At 43.9% G+C, this 19,773-nt stretch overlaps 1 protein-coding gene across 5 annotated transcripts in view; it reads right to left on the bottom strand.

Annotated features, from left to right (window-relative positions):
- The window catches only part of ARHGAP44 (Rho GTPase activating protein 44), a 413,328-nt gene that overhangs the window by 101,295 nt on the left and 292,260 nt on the right, over positions 1 to 19,773 (bottom strand). For all 5 annotated transcript variants that reach the window (XR_003856511.1, XR_003856512.1, XM_029600314.1 and 2 more), the window contains exons 15-16: positions 11,964 to 12,055; positions 10,167 to 10,347 (exon numbers count right to left, since the gene is read on the bottom strand). Coding sequence is in view for 3 of the 5 variants with exons in the window: in XM_029600314.1 (XP_029456174.1) it covers positions 10,167 to 10,347; positions 11,964 to 12,055 (273 nt within the window). In the remaining 2 variants the exon portion in view is untranslated. The remainder of the gene's footprint in view (positions 1 to 10,166; positions 10,348 to 11,963; positions 12,056 to 19,773) is intronic.

Raw genomic sequence — 19,773 nt, 5'->3', positions numbered from 1 at the left:
GAGAAGGCTTCTGCTAGTTTGGACCTTACAGGTTTTTTGGAACAATTTCAGGAAGAAGCCATGGATATACCTACTCTTTTAGTATGTTTTGCACCAGAGCCAGATAAACAATGGACACATGAGATGTTTTTTTTGTTTAAAGGATATGTTATTTTTGGGTCGAAAATTGCAGTGCTCCCTGATGTCGCCAGGGAAACGCAGCAAAGAAGAAAGATGTTTCTTAAAAAAAACAAACCAGATAGTTCTTGCTTTAGGTGCTATTTTCTTATTACAACTCCCTTATTAATGATCCGGATCAATTAGAAGGGTTTTTTACAGAATAGGAATCTGCCTGTGTTGGAAACCTAGCTTTAAATTTAAACCTACTTTTCTTGATTTTTTTTTGCCCTTGTGCTTCTCCCTCAATTGTGATTCAATTATTGGAAGATTATAATGTGAAATTTTCTTTGATAATGTTTCTTATTATTTTTTATTTAAGGCTTTTATTATGTATTAGTGTATTTATTATGTATTAGTGTATTTAAGGCTTTTATTATGTATTAGTGTATAGTTAATCATAACTTTCTTGCCTCAAGCAATTTCTTGAGTTGTATTATTTTGAAAATCAGAATAAAGAGGTTTAACAGCAAGCACATAAAATAATTCTTTACGTAAAAATATCTTACAAACTTCCGTAAGCAACCCCCCCATATCACAATCCCTCCCATCTATCAGTTACACCTCGACTATATCTACACTTACTCTTACTCTTTCTACCCCTATACTTTCCTAAATGGCTCAGCTTTTAGCAGTTTTCAAAATTTCACCAGGTCTTTCTACTCTCTTACTGGGCTGGGAAAGCAGTCCAGTACATTGGCCCAGCAATAGAAAAAGCCGCCAGTCTTGTGCACTTTAACCTAAAGTTTTTCACTGAAGGAATACTAAGGAGCCCTTGCCCCCTTTGATTTTAACATCAGGACTGGCTCATATAATGCTAACATCTGGCATAAATATTCTGGGCCGTCTTCTGCAGTGCCTTAAACACTAACATAATTAGCTTAAATTTGGCTTTTACAAAAACAGGCAACCAATGAGGCCATTTTAAAGCTGGGGGTTATATGCTCCTTCCTCTTCAGGCCAATGATCAACCCAGCGACTGCATTTTGATAATCTGAAGTGCTTGCAAGTGTTTCATGGATAGACCTAGGTAAATCACAATGCAATACACAACTGTAGTCAGCAGCACCAACCCTTGTACCACAGTACTGAAATCACTTTGGCAAAACAAATACCGTAGTCATTTTACCAATCATAACTTTAAAAATCCTGTCTTTGCTATTTTTATAATCTGTGCTTTGAAGAAGGTCAGGCTGGCATCTAAAATAATACCAGGGATGGTAACTTTCAAACCAGGGCGCGCGGGTGCACATGCGTGCACGTTCGTTGGCCCGCACCCAGGGATGCGGCTGTTTTATAAACATACGTGCGTATATGTGCACATGTTATAAAACAGCCTGGCCACGTGCACAAGTACACCCAATTTTAAGTGGACGTGCGCCTGTGTGCGCAAAAGATGATTCTACTGTGTATGTGGGGAAATTTGAAACGGGACACACGCCGACGCCATTGCTTGTTTCACCAGTTCAGTCGGTTAAAAGCTAGATCCTCCAAACCCCCTGGTTTGATAGCCGGTAAATCCCCCAGTTATCCCAGACCATTTACACTCCTCTGAAATGGCTCGTTAGTTTTTTGTTTTTTTTTAATTACACGCCATCCATAGCAGAAGTAAAGTTACGAGGCAGGGGACCCTGGCGCACGTCCGATCGTGTAAGAATTTACGGGCAAACTTCTGGTTCAAGTCTCGGAACGCCCATGACCCACCATGCCCCGTCCAGACCAAGCCCACATCCCGGCCCTTTTTGAGAAGTTTCAAGATGTGCGAGCTGCTGCAATTACGTGCGTATCCGGGCGGCTTTTAAAATCTGCTCGGCGCGTGTGAGCTCGACATATTTGAGCATCCCCTAATGAATGCACGCACTTTGGACTTTTAAAATTCACCTTTAACTCTCTTACCTCTAATTGAAGCTTGAAAATATGACCCTCAATTGAAAAAGGTGGCACATTCTCAACAGGTACTGTTCTGTTCGCCTGACCTCTAATAATTCAGTCTTAGGCAGGTTTATCAACAACTTATTACTTGTCATCCATATACATTTAGCCATGAAGCCATAAATTGATTGGACTAAATCTATCACAGGAAAAATAAGCTGGATGTCATCAGCGTAAATGCTATCCCTAATGATCTAAGCAGCACACCTAAAGGGATAAACACAAATTGAAAAGTGTTACTGATAATGGCGACGCTTGAGGTCGCGTCATTTAACGCCTTACAACCATATAGTCTCATTTACCTTTACTCGAAAAAACCCCCCAAAAAACCAAGATGTTAAAGACCTGAACTATTTAAACATGGCTCCCCCATCCCAAAAGCAGCTAATCTTGCTAACAGAATTGTGGGAGAAAATGTGTCGAATGCTGCTGAAATAGCCATCAGCGCCACGACCTCTGATATCCCTCTGTCCAGTTCTTTTAGCACTGAATCAGTCACAAATACACTCAAATCGAAATCCGCATTGCTTGGAATCTAGAATGTCATTACTTTCTAAATAATCATTAAACTGTTTTGGGGCTCACTTCTCTAGTACATCTGCCAAACCTGGTATTTTTGAAATCAGTCTGTAATTGGCTAACAGCTTTTGAGTCTTTCAACTGACTTAACCATAGCTTGTTTCAATGATTTTGGAAGCAACCCTTCATTAAAAGATGCATGAATTATATCACAAAGAGGTCTTACTGATAAATCTTTTAACACCCAAAGGAGTGAGAATGGACAGGGATATAGAATACAGGCCCTTGTATTTATAGGGGAGATCAGAGAAAATTGCTCATCTTCTGACACTGGCAAAATCAGCCCAGCTTCTGTTATACTCATTAATACTTCTGGCAAATCTAAGCGATGATTCCTAGTCGCCTAGGCCTACACAAAGAATTGACTTTCTCTACACAATAAATGGCAAAATCGGCTTCTAATTCTTTAGCATGATACTCATTTTTCCTATCACCCAATAATTGTCTAGTTATTGAGAGTAATTCTAGGGTCGGTTAAATGAAGCAGAAAGCTGGTTTGTAACATATTGTTTTATTGCTCTGATATAGCACATTTTATATTGTTTTGTAATTTCAATTACAATTAATCTTTCTTTCTCATCTTTCTTCTTATGCCACCTTTTTCAGATTGCAGGATATCTGCACTGAATATGCATGAGATCAATTTGCATATGATGGAGTCAACTGGTTGTGGGGTGGCCAGGACAAGTTTTGGAAGCCCTGAACTAGAGTATTAACAATGCAAAGTAGCCTAATTCTTAAATCTGTTGCCTCTTCTTTATGTCTTATTCTTAATATTGATCCTAGCACTGCAGCTTTAGGAGCTATTGGATAACCTGCAAGGAATTACCCTTGACAACTTGAACCATGTCATTAATGCTACCATCACACTCCTGGTATGATATCTAGATTCACTGATTCTGTATTTTTCTCTTCTTTTCTAAAATTAAAAATGAATATCCATGAAGTCCAAGAAGATTTTGATCGGCAAGAGAAACCACTTTTTCTGATTTCTGCTCCTTATGTCGAGGGACCTAATTGACCTGGCCTGCTGGTGAAAACCCAGCACCCTATCAATAAATCCGCCCAACCAACTACAAACCTAAGCATTAACCAACGGCAAGGCAGCTCCTGGAGGGCCTGATAAAATCACAGGGCAGGTTTGCTACACAAAGGTGCTGAGCATATAATAAGAATTTCATTTAGTGACCCTTATCAACACTGGGAAGGGCACTAAAGTTAACTGGGATTTTTTTGGTCAAGCGAGAACAGTATTATTGCCTGAGTACAGGACCAGTTCCAAAATACCCTTCTCTTTGTTGTGGTCCTTTGGGTTTTCAGCTCCAATGGTAAACAGTGCTGGGGTCTAGTGCCATGAACCTGGTTTGTTTTTTTTACCCTATTTTGTTATCTCCTCCCAACTCATTTAGCCCAATCATTGAGGTGACGGTCCTCAGCCAGAGGTCACATGCCAAAGCTCCTTCCAGAATCCTGCAATCCTGGGCCTTGAATCCAGCCACTAGGTTTTGCTGTTGCATGATGACTATCTCCTTTTCTCCCCCATGGGACTGTGAACATTACTTCCACAGCATCGTGAGCCCTGGCAAACCCAAGCAGCCAGAAATCAGATCCGGATCCCTCTGCATAGCAATACACAGCAGAGCGCCCAGCGACCCACAGCTCATTCTTTGCTTATGCCTTTGACACCTCTCAACACTGAGGTCCCCTTCTTTAAATCTCCGATAGGGAAATGGGCCGGTTCAGCTAAGCTGAAATCTCAGACGTCAAAGCACTCTGGGGCCGATGCAATACAGTGCGCTCAGCCGAGTGTACTGTTAACCTGCAGTTGGATGCGGGTTGTAGAGGCGCTAACTAATCCCCTTTTGCAATAAAGGGATTAGCGCCTCTACAACGTGCGTCCAACGCGGAGTGAATCTAATAGTGCTTATCACATGCAAATGTATGTGAATGAGGCTATTAGGCATTCACGCCCGATATAAAAAAAAAAAATGTGTGTCTAGGACGCACATTTAGCAATCAGAAATTAAAGTCTGCCCGGAGCAGGCGTTAATAGCTGAGCACTCCTTAAACCAGTACAGAAAAGCACAAGAAAGTTTAAAAAAAAAAAAAGCGCCGGCAGTAGGGTGCAGGAAACGGACGCTCAACTGAGAAGCATCCATTTCCTGAACCCCTGGCTGTACGGTGTTTAGGAAAACCGACGCCGATAAACTTTGCGTTGGTTTTCCTAGCCAGCGGTGGGCCGACACACTCAGGCTCTCCTTGCTAACGCGACCCCCTAATTTAAATATTGCTCTGGGCGCGTGTTAAGAAAGCGGGCGCTGACTGTTCAGCGCCCGCTTTCAACGTCAAAATATTGCATCGGCCCCTTTGTGATGTCAAACATTTTGAAAGCTGCCCTGCCATTGGATAGTAATTGAAATCATTAACACATTTCTGTACCAAAGAAACAACGTAGGCATCATGAAATGTTCACACATTTCCTTGTTCATAATATTACTGCCAAAATTTAAAACAGGATTTTGAGACTGCTGGAGAAAAATATGGCCAGAAATACATATAGAGGGAGAAAATGTATGCTTGTTCTCCCTTTAATTAAAAATGCTCTCATTTGCTGAAATGTAAGATTTTAAAAATAGAGGTTCCCCTTCCCTAAACAGCCTGCGACCAGGATGACTTTTCACTTCTCTTGGACAATTAGAGGTTTCAGCAGTGGATTGGTACAGGACAGTCCCCGCTGCGATCATGGCTTTTCTAATAGCTTTATGCTCCAGTGCAATCAACAATCAAAGCAAAAATTAAATAGGACTCAAGGTCAGAGAAACATGGCAGCGGTCAACTTTATAGGGATAGAAATGATGCCATCGGTTCCGCAAAATTCTACAACCGTACTACTGCTGTAAAACTAATATTCAGGCCATTTTGGGTGCTTCTGGGTCCTGCAAAAACATGTTTTTGGGTTTTTTTTTTCCGCACACCTGAGAATTTTGCAGAGTACTATAAATCTTTACGGTCAAAGGCAGGGCCGGTGCAAGGGGATTGGGTGCCCTAGCCCCCAGCCGCAGCCCCAACTCCTCCTCCCCCCCACCAAAAGAAAACTTACAAAATACCTGGTGGTCCAGTTGGGGGCCCGGGAGCGATCTGCCGCTCCCAGGGCCTCGGCTGCCACTAACCAAAATGGCGCCGGTGGCCTTTAGCCCTACCATGTGACAGGGGCTACCGGTACCATTGGTTGGCCCCTGTCACATGGTAGGGGTTAAAGGGCACCGGCGCCATTTTGCTTAGTGGAAGCCGAGGCCCCGGCAGCGGCAGATCGTTCCTGGGCTCTCTGCTGGACCACAAGGGGGGCGTTGGGAGGGTGGCACGGTGAGGTGGGGGCTGGAAGAATTTTGAAAGGGCACTTTTTGCCCTTTCAAAATTTTGCCGCCTGCCGAGGCGCCCCCTAAATCGCGGCACCCTAGGCACAGGCCTAGCTCGCCTAGTGGTTCCTCCGGCCCTGGTCAAAGGCATTGTGAAATGGCTGTTGGTTCTTACCCAAGCAACATGCCAGGATAGAGCTGGAATCCCCCTGCCATAGCGCCAGCGCAAGCTGTTCTCACCAGAAACGCATGCAAGCAGTCAGCAAGCACACTGCGAACTTCGGAAGCATGCATAGTATCTGCACATAGGCCGCACCCAAGGTTTTCTAGTGAGGGAAAAGATCATTTACAGTAGACGGTCTCAGAACAGTGTTTGGATGTTTAGTTAACCTGCTTCTCAAGGAAGGACACCGATGTCTGTCTGGAAACTCATTTGCTGCTGTAATCCCTTTTGAGCTTGGCTACTTGCCACCATTTCTAAGAACCTGGAAATCTGTCTGCTGGAGAAATGGCCTGAAAGGGGGACCTTTCTACTATGAAATACTGTTCTGCACAAAAATAATTTCTTTCATGTGGAGCCTCTTGTTTGGACTGGCAATGAGCAGTCCTAAATTACTGAACTGTGGCACTGTTTGGTTTAAATATCCCCGACCCCCTCATTATAAGTGAGGTCATGTGATGCCCAAATGTATTAACGTTATGTAATAACAATGTTTGCAATCGCACTGCAATGCCACAGTGCCTTGGGCTACGGGGGCCAGGCAGTCTCTTGGCTACCTGCCATTAAATAAAAAAAACAACAACAACAAAAAAAAAAACGGTCTAAATGAAACAAAACCCGAAATAGTCCAACTTCATTTGCAAAACATTTTAACCAAACTACATCATTAAATTCTGGCAGTTGTGACTGCGATCAGGTCAGGTGGTTGAAAGTATAGCTCCACCCAAACCATGAATTCATCTTTTACCTGCACCTTGGTGCCTCTATCTACATCTTAAGTAACTGGGTCACAAGAAGAGACACTTAAGCACCTCTGTACCCTGTGACTGGCATATCACAACCCTGTTGCTGCTCTACCAAAATACCCCTGAGAGCACGCAGTTTCCTTTTAGGGGGAAAGAATGGGGACCTAAGCACAGCAACGGGCTGGAAGAGTTGTAAGTCATGCCATAATCTGCACTCCTAACCTTGATCTGTTTACGTTTTGCTGCAGGGAGTGATGAGCCGGAAGAGTCAGTCCACAGCAGTGCAGGAGGATTTTCCCAGAACCCCTCGAGAAAACGGCCACCCACCACCTTCCATTCAGCTCTGATTTGTGCTCCACTCGCTGCCAGTGAAATTGAGCTGCACCAGATAGCCAGAGTGGCACGAACAGCAGCAACTTATACCAAAAGAAGAACAACTGATGGTAGAGCGCTGTTGCTCTATCATGCTTTATTGCGGTACTGAGGGGGGTGAAAAGGAAGGTAAATAGTGTCTTCCATTAATGGGATGGTCATTAGTGAGGGCCTTCAGGGTTCTCAGGTTCAGTTCTGACATCACACACAGACACTGAACAGCCAATCAGATTGCAACTTTGCAAAATTCATGTTCAAAATAATATGGGTGAACACTGGAACATACCATGCCCTAGAGTAACCCCTACTCCCAAAAGCAGTCTGGAATTTGCAGTTCTGGTTTTCTTTTTTAGCTAGAGTACATATAATTACAGAACCATGAAATCTAGGACAGTACAAATTAAGGCAACAAGGATGGTCAAAATTTCCCCAAGGGTACATGGCACCAACTGCTAATAATATATATAATAAAAATTAATATGGTTTTTTTTTTAACAAAATAGACAGCCTTTTACAGGCTGGCAGAGGTCCAGTGCCAGCTATCAAATAAAATACCATACCTTTGAATTTTCCTAAGGCTGCATGGACAGAAACACAGCAAACGTTAGTGTAAAAGGGAGAGGGGAGAAAAAGGCTCAGGATGACAGATCCCCTGCTAGAAAGCTGGTACACTTTCAGGGGAATGCATGAGGTTATTAATAAGACTAGTCTCTGAACAGGATCACGAGGCTACAAGGTCCAGCATTGCACTGTTGACAGAAAAGGGCTTAGGAGTCTTCTATTCCTGAGTCTGCAGCCAGTTCTGTAGCCCTGCGTCCATCTGCGGCAGGAAAGCACGTTGGTCTTGCAAGTCGTGCTTTTGCATTCTGATAGGTGCTTGGAGATTTTATGATGCACCAGCAATTAAAAGTGAAGGCAGTAATCACCCACAGTAGAATCCACTTTACCAGAGGGGACGAGAGATGGCTAATTATGCCAGAGTGCTGATTTTCATAAAACTGCATAACTAGTGCACACCCTGACCTTCTCCCTTCCTCTCTTTCTAGGCTCTAGGGCTGAATCCACTCACTGGTTGGCCTTTACTGCTTACAAATGGAATAATTTTCCTCCTTTTTCCTCAGAAACTCTGCAAAGATGTTCCAAATGTGAGTGAGTTTTACTCTTCTTTGGGTCTCTTCTCTTTACATTCTTAGTTCCTCCCCCTCTTCTTAGGCAGATAAGCTTGTACAGGTCTGTATGCATCTAAATGAGCCTGGATTTGGTGCAAGAGATGACTGGATAGAGCATTTCCTACCAGGAAGGCTGACTTGAATTAAAAAGGTACACGTGAGCCTTCGCTGAATGGCAGAAGGTACAAACTAAAAGTTCAGCAGGGAAGCCGGATAGACCCCAGAAAAAAAAGGTGGAGACCACCTCAATTTTGTCCCCCCGTATCACTGAGCTTGTAGCCCTGCCATTCTTACAAGTCCATACATGCAATGGTGGGGACTGGCACACCTGTGTCTGAAGTGGAGCCATTCAGTAATCCCATAGTTATGTTAATTCTTGATCCCAATATTCAAATTCCTGGAATTTGTTGTTTTGGAGCTTTCCTCAGGATCACTGGAAGCTCTATCTCGTTTAACTTACCTCCAGACGGACAAACATATAAGTTCCTTTCCTTAGGACTCCCTCTCCCGCCCCCCCCCCCCCCCGCCCCCCGCCAACTCATCCAGGTCAGCAGGTAACATGAACGGAGTCGAGTGGAGGCAGGAGATAATAGCTACACCACTTTACATTTCACCAGCCAAATTACGGTTCATGTCTGTAGCATTCCTGCGCAGCACAGGGGTCCTACAGCTGTTACTCAGGTGGCAGCTAACCCAAAAGCATGACCATTTGTGTAAAACACTCCCCGAGGTCATCCTGCTCACAACCATACAGCGCTGCCTACATCTGATTAATAATAATCAGGAGGCCAATATTCAATAGGCCATTTAGTGGCGTACGCCTCCAGCGCTGCCTATCAGAAGCTGCGCTGGAGCCACCAGGAGCGAGTAAGACTCTCGCCACCGGCAGGGATCTGTTCTGGCCATGGGGGGGGGAGATAGGGGAATCTGGGCTGGGGAGGGGGGAGAGTTTCTGGTGTGACCGGGGAGAGGAGGTGTAGGCCGAGGGTACCGACGGCAACCTTTTTAATGAAACTGGGAAAGGTAGTGGTGGTGGCGGTAGTGGGGAAAGGATTGTGCTTGTCTTGGGGCTGCTGGGCTCGACAGGGCCGTTTATGTTTAAGGGGGGGTAGGGAAGGCTCATAATTGGGAATTCTTTCTTTTTTTGGGTGACAGTGACAGCTACTTAACAGATATCTTTGAAGATATCTGGTTACATAGAAAGTTATCTGACTAACCTAGCTGGATATATCCAATATTTCGGCTAGGTTAGCTGGATATCTCAGCCCCTCCCTAGAACGCCTCTGAAACGTCCCTTTTTTTATATGGCTAAATTATAGCCGGCGAAGTAGTTATCCAGCTATAATTTAGCCGGGTAAGAGGCTGAATATGCCGTAGAAGCCATTTAGACGGTTAACTTGTAAATTATCCGTCTAAATGGCTTTTGAATATTGACCTCCAGATGCGTTATACAAAAGATGAATAATAATTTTCATTTCTCTAAGTCAGAAAAGTTTTTAAGGTACAAGAGCGGACTGCATTAGGTTGTGATTAAGGACAGACGCACTGCATGACATTTGCCCCTTTCCAACCTACTGGCCTGAGGGCCTCCAGCAACCTGTTTCATTTTAGTGCAAAGTTGAAATTAATCCCATACCCATCCTTCTTGTAGAACTCCAGCATCATGTTGTCTGTAGCCACGCTGAGGGGTCGGCGGGCCTGGTCGTGCAGTTTCCGCTCAGAGTGATCCATGTCAGGAGACGGCATGGAGCTGTAGTTAGCGTTGTGGTTAATGTGAACCGGGCTTCCATAGTTGCCAGTAACATTAAATTCTATGTCTGAGACAGAAATGGTGAGAGTCGGTGTTTTGGATTGATCTACTGGAACCACAGGAGGCAGACAAATATATTTTTCTACAAAGAATTTCTCTGCATTTTATCTACTTAATCAATTCAACTACAAAGACAAGAAAATACAGAGGGGGAACTATATATATGGTACCATGGGATTATTTGTTTAGCTGGTTTATTTCATAAAGTGAACCTGTGACAGACAAGGAGGATGCTTAATTGATGCATATAATTTGATTGTCCCTCCATGCTTACATTCCAGTTTCTTTCTTAGGTTTTGCCTATGTGTCTCCTATTATTTCCACTCTGCCCTTCCTTTATACTGAGGACTTAACGATTAATGAGCTCCCCAAGTTTTTTTTAACTTTTTTAGTTTCTTACAAATTGTGGGTTATTTGCTGCACTACAGGTTCTTATTTACATGATTCTGTAATAAAGTAGCTTGCTTCGTGAGTAAAAAATGCAATTAAAAAAAAAAACAACCCTGCACATAGGGACGGTAACTTTGAAACAGCCGCATGGGTGCACGTTTGGCGGCTCATGCTAGGGTCGCAGCCCTTTTATAACATACGCGCATATATGTGCGTATGGCATAAAAAGGTTGATCATGCGCACATGTGCCTACAACTTTGTTTAAGTGCAAATGACGTTTCTACTGCATAAGTGGGTGGATTTTAAAAGCCATGCCTGCCGATGCAATTGGCTATTTTCCCAGTTCGTTCCCAGTTCGCCCAAGTAAGGGATAGAACTTTCTAACCCCCGCTAGTTAAATGGTCTCCCTTCTCCCTTGTTAACCCCGACCCTTAAGACCCCGCTGACAAGCCTAGTTTTTTAAAATTTTATTACTTACAAGCCATCCATAGCAGAAGTAAAGTTATGCGGCAGAGGACTCCAGCACGCGCTTGCGTGTGTATGTATTTATGTGCACATCTCTTGGTCTCCCCCGATTCACCCACGCCCCGTCCGGACCATACTCACTCCCTGCCCCTTTTTTCTAACCTTTTGACTTGTGCGCGTAGCAGGAGATATGCGTTTACATGGGTGGCTTAAAAATCTGTTCAGCATGTGTCAGCCCAACTTGTGCGTGTATCTCCTGACTTTGGGGCGGGTAGGAGTTTTATAATTCGCCTTTATGGATATGTTACAGCTACCCGTTAGTAATGAAACCTGCAAAGCCCTAGTGCTGCTCGACTATAACAGATAATTCTCTGGATTATTATTCTTTGGTAGCAGCACAGGGAGGTGGTAGTGATGGGGAGTGGAGGGGAAGGCCTTGACATGGGGTGCAACCGTAAGTTTTTTGATTAGCGGTTTTCACATTTTTGGCCTACATTTTCAAAAAGCCAATTCAAAAAATATATATTTATAGTGCGTTGGGTTATTATGTGAAACTTTGGAACACTGGTCAAGGTAAACAGAGTTGTTATCTTGTAAGGCCAGGGTAGACATTTCGTTCATTCCCTGTCCTCATTGCCCCTTCACACTGGATGCTTATTTCAGATTTATTCTTCTTCCCTGCTCCCAACCTGTGTGACCTTTCTAGTAAATTGATGCTGCTGAATCATGACCATGGGAACAAAAAGCTTATAAAGAATGCCAGGTACCTCCAGGGAAGAACCAATCTGCATGCTGGATTATCGGCTCAATGATCCCTACGATCTGAAGAGAGACGGTGGTCATCAGCTCGGTAATATTCCTGGGAACAGACAGTGAGGAAGAGAATGAATCAGGAAAAGCACTCCATCTCCTTCCAGATAACCAGCCTTGCATTCCTAGCACAGTCCAGGGAGAAGATGGCTGCTACAGCCTGGGTGATCCTGCACCTTCTAGAGCTTGTAGACACCACAAGAAAAATGGAAAATGTGTCAGTTCTGTTTCAGTGCATCCCAACTGTGGAAATTCTCAAAGCTAAACCTCTGTGTACTGCACTTTTGCAACACAGAAAAAACAAACAAACTTGAATGTAATCCACTTTAAAGTGCCTGAAAAGCAAAATATAAATAAAATAACTAAATAAATATAAATAAATACAAGGAAGATTTTCCTTGGACTGTACTCTGCCTAGCATTTTACACTTCAAAAAATAATGTTGCCACTGCAAGAAGCCTAGCAACAAACTATGGGGACTGGGTGGCTTTGAATCATCCAGGACAATGGAGTGGGGTTCCTTAATCCAATTCATTCAGGAATGCATACTCCAGAATTTGAACTTAAACTGAGGGTGCTGTAACAGTAAATGACTAAGCGGCGTAGCAATTTCAAAGAAGAAAATCTAAAAATGGGAAAACATAGCACCTCAGTGCAACAGCAGAGTCAATTTTATAAGTTACGCTTTTCATATTTTCCATAAACCCATAATTACCAAAGCAAATCTAAGTGCTAGTGGCTGACCTGTGCTATCATATGCACGGATTCCAATTATCAAAACAGAAACAGGCTTCCATACAAGCTACACTGCTGGAACTATGTGTGCCAAATATTGTCCAGGCGTGGGAAGCTGGGAACCAGAGTTAACTGCTTGTATCCAGCAACTGCACAGGAAAGGATCAAGGGTCCGGAAATGGTGTTAAATAAAAACGCGTCAGGATTTGTAAGACAAATCTTAGCAGCTCAGTAGTGTGAATGACTAGAAAGAGGCACTGCCCACCACTGCTCCCCACAACCCCCATCACCCGTGAACAGGCACTCCCATTGTGATATGGGCTTTCTGTCAAGGCTTCAGCTAATTTCAATTGGGATGGTCTGGTAAGCGGTCTTGGGCTAGCCAGAGAACAGGTTTAGGCTGGACTCTGGCTGTTCTCTCATAAATTTCTTTATTAAGAAGAAGAAAACAAAACAGAAGCAGCTCTGCTTACCTTTGTGATTCATAAAATAAAGAGGGTCATTTATCATTTTGCATTAAGGCCTAACACACGCTAGAAAAGGTTTATATCGCAAATACTGGTTCAGGCTGATGGAGAGAGAGAGAGAGAGAGAGAGCGCGCACCTCTGTAGAGGCTCATATATAAGTTTACTATTTATACCACTGTAAGAGAGGGGCACTAGAAACTTGGGGTGAAGTTTGGGGGGGGGGGGGTAGGTTTTGGGGGGTAGATTGACGTGCACAGTCAGAGGTACAAACAGCACAGTTGACATCAGTGAAGATTTTCTATCATTTGGAGTGAAGAAAGGTCAAAGAAGAGTTGATTTGTACACTGTTCTCTTTACCTAGCTTGATGCCTTCTCCTACAATCAAGCTAGGCAGAGAGTAAATTGTACAAATCTACACTTCTTTTATCTTTCATCACTCCAAATGACAGAAAATCTTCACTGATGTCAACTGTGCTGTTTATACCTCTGACTACATGTCAAACTGCCCTTCAAAACCTACCCTAAACCTCATTCCGAGTTACTAGTGCCCCCTCTTACAGTGGTATAAATAGTAAACTTATGTGTGAGCCTCTACAGAGGCGCTCTCTCTCTCTTTCTATCTCTTGCTCTGTCATTCACGATAAAAACCTTTTTGGTTGGTAACGTGTCTGCGGTGGATTACTCAGTGTGCGATGTGAAAATAACATGGGGTGCGATAAATAACTATGTGGTATCAGGAAAATGGTCCTAACCACGCCCCCTTTTTTATTACGGGAGCTATTTCCGCGATATGTATAGCAATTTGATAAATCCAGGTCAAAGATAGCAATACAATTCACAGTTCATCAGTATTAGCCTTCCCTAGGCTTCCTTCTCTTCCATGGAGCCCCTGTGTTCTCCCTGTGCCTAGCTTCTTAACCCTTCTAAAGCAAATGCACTCAGAGCGGAACTCCCTTCCTCTCTGTGGCTTAAGGTGGACCGGGCTAAATGCCTGGTCCCAGGCTTTTAAGGAGGGTCTAAAATACATCCCTTCTCATACCCTCCCCTCTCAGCCTTGTCAGGTCAATTGTTTGACACTACTCAGGTTAAATCCTGGAAAACTAAATCATTCCTATATTCTTTTCCTACCCTAAACTGGGACTGATCATTCCTCTTCGCGATGGAGGATAGGATCGGTATGGGGTCCTATAGGCCAGTGAATACCTTTCCCTCCCCCAGCTGTATACATTTCCAGCCTGACTCAAGGGAACTACTTTTGAGTGGGGCTTGGTTAAGTTTTCTAAGGTTACCCTCTCCCACAGTTTTTGGGGAATCAGCTAAGGGTTGTCTGATAACATGTTTCTATGCAAAATTAAAACAGTAAAGTTCCTGGAAGTCTTTAGAGACTGAGGCTTCTCAGATTTTCTTCTCGGTTGCTACCTCCATAGTCTGGATGTCTTTGACTCCATGTGGTATACTTTTGCAATGTCCCATGGAGAAGTTCCAGAGGAGACATTTCTAAGCAGTCTGGACTGACCATGAGCTGGCCCCATAAAGATTCAAACTGGGGATAATCTCATTCCACCATCACAGGGTATTGAAGCTCGGGAAGTATACCCAGTTCTACATAGGTTAGCCCTGCCGAGGTCGGGGACTGGTTGGGTACTATTGTTGGTCACCATGTTTGCAGGTGGGTGCTGCCTTCTTCCTGTAATTGATATACTCACTCTGGGCTATGTCTTTATGGATGAGAGTTTTTCCCCATGCTGAATCCACCAAGCCTTGGGTGGGAACCTCATTCACCTCAACTGAGATCACAAAATCTAAAATCCCTATTTGGACTATTTACTAAATTACAGCTTTACATCTTCACAAACGTATGTGCCTGCTCGCACTCCCACTTTTCATTCTCAATTTGGGGCAGTGATTGACACTGTGCTCACTTTCTCCACAATGGGAACATGCTTGCGGGACTTGCTCTGATTTGATTTCAACTATTCCAGAAAGCGTTCATCATTACCTTCCTTCGTTCAGCTGTGCTCCCCCTTGCAGAGTTTCACTAATTTGAGCTCTCATTCTTTGTCTTCAAGCCAGGGACAATCTTTGACAATGTAATCCTTCCCTTCGCAATGTGATCCTTCCCTCCTGTGGGGCTTATCCACTGGTTGTCCCGTTTCGAAAATCCTGGCAATGCCTTACAAAGAAGTTGGGACTGCCTCGATGTAACCCTTACCTTCTCCCAGTTCAGGGCAACCCAGAGTTTTTACCAGGATCCCAAGATGTTAGTCTGCGGGGATGGGCCTCGAAGGGTATCACTCATTTGGGGCACTTGGTGAACCCGGAAGGGATACTAATGCCGTTCCCCACAGTACAACGTATATATGGTTTGACCCGGGTCCAGTTCTTTGGGTATCTACAAATCCGACATTACATATTATCATTGCAGATTGGTACTCAGACTTCCACACATTTAGCGGCGTTAGAATCCTTTTTTCAGTTGGGAAGGGAGCGGCCATTATCTCTCTCGACATATTATAGGGCTCTTCAACGAGGTATGTCACAGCGTACCTATGAGACTTCAGTAGAGCGTTGGACCAAAGATGGAGTATTCACAGTTACAGTGGCAATCTTCTCTGCATGTATGGGGAATTTAAAAAGGTCCAGTGAAAATATGTATTATCGGGAAATGCAATACAAGTTTCTGCGGAGGGCCTTTGTCTCTCCACAGGTTGCGTGGAAAGCACGGCTCATAACAGATTCGACATGCCCTCGTTGTCACCTTGCAATTGGCACTTTGTCTCACGCGTTCTGGGCTTGTCCCCTTGTTCAACAGTTCTGGCAGAAAATTGTAAATTACTTACAACGCCTCCTGAAAATACGTTTTCAAGTTACCCCGCAGCTGATTCTTTTTGATTGCATTCCCCAGTCGGTTATATGAAAAGCGGGATTGAGAACTCTGATTAAAAAGGCCTGGCTGGTGGGGAAAAAAGTTATTCTACTTAATTGGTTGGAGATATCTGCACCATCATATTGGACTTGGCGTAATCATTTTCATCGAATGATGTATATGGACAGTTTTACTTCTAAGTTGTCGCCAACGCACCAAAGACTTTTCTTGGAGACCTGGGAGGTATATGTGCAGACTTTGCCACATCGGGCTCGCAGCTTGATCCTCAATGCCTGATGTTTGTTTGTTCTTCTTTTTTTGTTTTTTGGGTTAGTGATAGACCCATGCCTTCAATGTTATGATTGGACTCTAGTATACATGGATGTCTCAACTGGTTTGTCAGCCAGGCCTTGGGTAGGGGAAGGGGGGGGGGAAGGGGGGTAAAGGGGGAGAAGCGGGACGGGGAGGTTTGGAGAGGGTGAGGGTTTGGGGATAAGCATACTGGACCCCTGTTCCTTCTTGTTTAAGCAGAGCTAGCCCGCTATAGTTGTTCAATATGTCAGACTGGGGGAGGTATCAGAGTGCAGCCTCTCCTAGTTTGTTGGTGACATGAGTATTCTCTAGGGTGGCTCTAGAGATGTCTTAGACATAGTTATAGATATCTGGAAGGGGGAAAATTGAGGAGTGTTTCCTCATGGTTCTGTGATTTGTGTCATCAATATCGTTTGCTGTATTATGTTTGCTTGTCTGTTATCGGCAAAGTTTCATATTGTGTCTGAGGATCACTCAATAAAAATTGTATTACAAAAAAAAAAAAAAAAGAGACTTTGCTAGAAGATGTGAGGTCACAAGTTTATTCTATCTGCTGTCTTATTATTTATTGCTGCTAATCAATCGAATGAAGGAAATGTAAATATTACTCAATCATCTGATCAAACTATCAGTAAAGAAGTTGGAAACCATCAAAAAAACAAAAAACAGAGTACTCCTCATTTACTTCCAAAGTTCGTACAAAGGGATCTTTATTCTCTTCTTTACCATAAGGGCAATGCTGCTGCTTATGCTACCCTGCATAAAGTGAGCAAAAGGGGAAAACATCGACAATCTCATTTCTTGTTCATGCAGGTACCTCAGGTACTTTTTCTCCCCTCAGAATTGGCACTCGTCCCCATTTTGGAGGTTTTCCTTTGCCTGGATATACTCTAACCTTTAGTGGTGGCTTTGTCACCAGTGTTGGCTTTGTCACTCCCTTCATAGCGACAGTTTTTGGCCAAATGCCTTCTCTTCCAAAACAAGATAGCTGGTTTGACATCGGTGACTGGAGAATGGAACCAGAGCTGTCCTGCTCTGAGGGCCATTGCTGGGTCTTGCATTCTCACTTCTATGCTAGGATCCCTGTGCAGGTTGCCTTTTTAGATTCCATATTAGTTCTGGCATCAACCGAGCCTGATGGAAGGTGTTCACCACTTCCAATTCTTTCTCCAAGGAGAAGTCCTGGATGTTGACACAACCAATTCTGTATGGGCCTGTCCAGCCTGTCCAGGAACAGCTCCAGAAGAACCTAGTGGCTACTTCAAGGTCTGCTTTCACCTCTGGCTGTAGCCACTTCCATTCAGCATCTATTAGCCAATAAAAAAAAAGGTTCATGGACTTTCCCCAGGCTATAGAGTGCCATGTCGGATCTGTTCCCAGTATGTTTCTGAAGTATAATCCACCACTTCCAAGTCACTGGCTCTCTCATCTGGATTGGCAGTTTGAAAGACTGGCTTTTGCCTGTAAGCAGATTTGCCAGGTACGTGGTCCATGTGGTTTCTGGCCAGGCAGTCATGCGGGTGGTTCTTTCAAAATTTTTTAAGAAAACATCTTGGTCTTCATCTGCCTTCCTTTTAAACACCACCGGAGGCAATGGGGTTGTCCACTGTTGTGGTGGCTTGCATAGCTTGGGCTAGATGGGCAGCCTACTCATAAAAGAGCTGAACCACTTTCTGGATCTTCTGTTGCCCTTCAGTGAGGGTCTGCACTACTCTCTCCATGTTAGCTTACTGGCTCTGGTAGTACAAAAGCTTTTTTTGAAGGGCTCTGTCCTGTTCAGCAGCACATACACTGCAAAGGTTTCCCCTAAAGGGCAAAGAAAATAAAACCTGCCAGTTCGGCTCTGACTCACTATATAAATCTCTCTTTCCAGGTAGAGCTACACTCCTTGGCCTGTTGAAATATAATCCTGTGGTCGCAGCTGCAGCCAGGCCCCAGGACAGAAAAAAAATGGTTTCCTTTCCTTTCCTTCCCTTTTTTTCTTTTTAATATGGTTCTCTACCTGGCACAGCTTAGTACAGAAATCCCCAAACTGACATCATACGTGACACCATAAACATTCTTGGGCTAGCCAGAGCACAGATTCAGGCTGGACTCTGGCTGTTCTCTCATGAACTTCTTTATTAATACCAAAAAACAAAACAGAAAGGCTCTGCTCACTTTCACAGTTATAATAAATAAAAGACAGAAATATAACTCACAGTTCATCAGTATTAGCTTTCCCTAGGCTTCCTTCTCTCTCTGGGGCCCCCCTTTATCTCTCTGGGTCTAGCTTCTTATCCCCTTCTAAGGAGAATGCCCTCAGAGTGGAACTCACTTCTGGCTAAATGCATGGTCTCAGGCTTTCAAGGAGGATCTATATATACTCCTTCACAGAAGGGATATTTTTTATTTTCACAAAAATGTACAAAAATCTCCAAAACTCAACAGGAAGAATGTCACCAATGTTCAAATGTTGGGATTTTTTTTTTTTTAACTAAAAATGTGAACATTTATAGTTATTTTGTCTTCCAAAAAACATCCAAATATTTTCAGAATTGCATTCCCTGTATGTACCCGGATCAGTCCAGACAGTGGGTTATGTCCCCTTCCAGCAGATGGAGTCAGAGCAAAACTCAAAGGGTGGCCTCTTATAAGCTGGAGCGCCCTCTCTGACCCTTCAGTATTTCTCTGACTCCAGCAGATGAAAGGTGGCAGACCCTTCGGTCCCCTAACTCGGTTTAGAAAGGATAGATTTTCCTTGTCTTTCTTATTTTCACTTGAAGTATTTCTTTACTTTGGATGGATCACTTTAATTAAAGATATTAAAAAAAAATAAATTTAAATAATAAATTCAGTTAAAAGTAAATTTTAGGGACAGTCTCCCTCAGATTTTAGGCGTTCTAAAACTTGCAAGCAGAGCCCATGGTACTTTTTTGGGGGTAAGTGCTGTTCCTTTTTATCACTTGCAGGTCACGATTTCTTCTGGAGTGACTCTAAGGGCTCAGGGGTGAATGCTGGTGGTCCAGCCTCTCCCCCCCCCCCCACAACGACATAGTGCCCTGCCCTGAGAGGTCATTTCCTCGAGGCAGTGTTACCAGAGAAGCATTATTTCTCTGGTTCCAGGCTTTGCAAAGCCTTGTTGTTGTTTTGTCAGCGGCCGTTTTCTCTTACCAGCTCCTGACAGCCTGAAGTCTGCAGCTTGCCGGCTCCGGCGATAATCCATGCCACATCCAACTCGTTGCTGCGCCTGTGGAGAGCCAGGATCGCGGCTCTCCCAGGAGGCTATTTGTGTGATATGTCTCCCCAGCGGGGAGGGTTCCTCACGGGTGGCTGGGCATCTTAATTCGCGCTCGCAGGTGCATCTTGTGGCAAGGCCGGCCCTGTTCCCGCCTAGTGCGGGAATG

This window comes from Rhinatrema bivittatum, chromosome 4 (genome assembly GCF_901001135.1).
Source record: "Rhinatrema bivittatum chromosome 4, aRhiBiv1.1, whole genome shotgun sequence".
Lineage (NCBI taxonomy): Eukaryota > Metazoa > Chordata > Amphibia > Gymnophiona > Rhinatrematidae > Rhinatrema > Rhinatrema bivittatum.
Note: the sequence above shows the minus strand (reverse complement) of the source record. Positions and strands in the feature narration are given on the sequence as shown.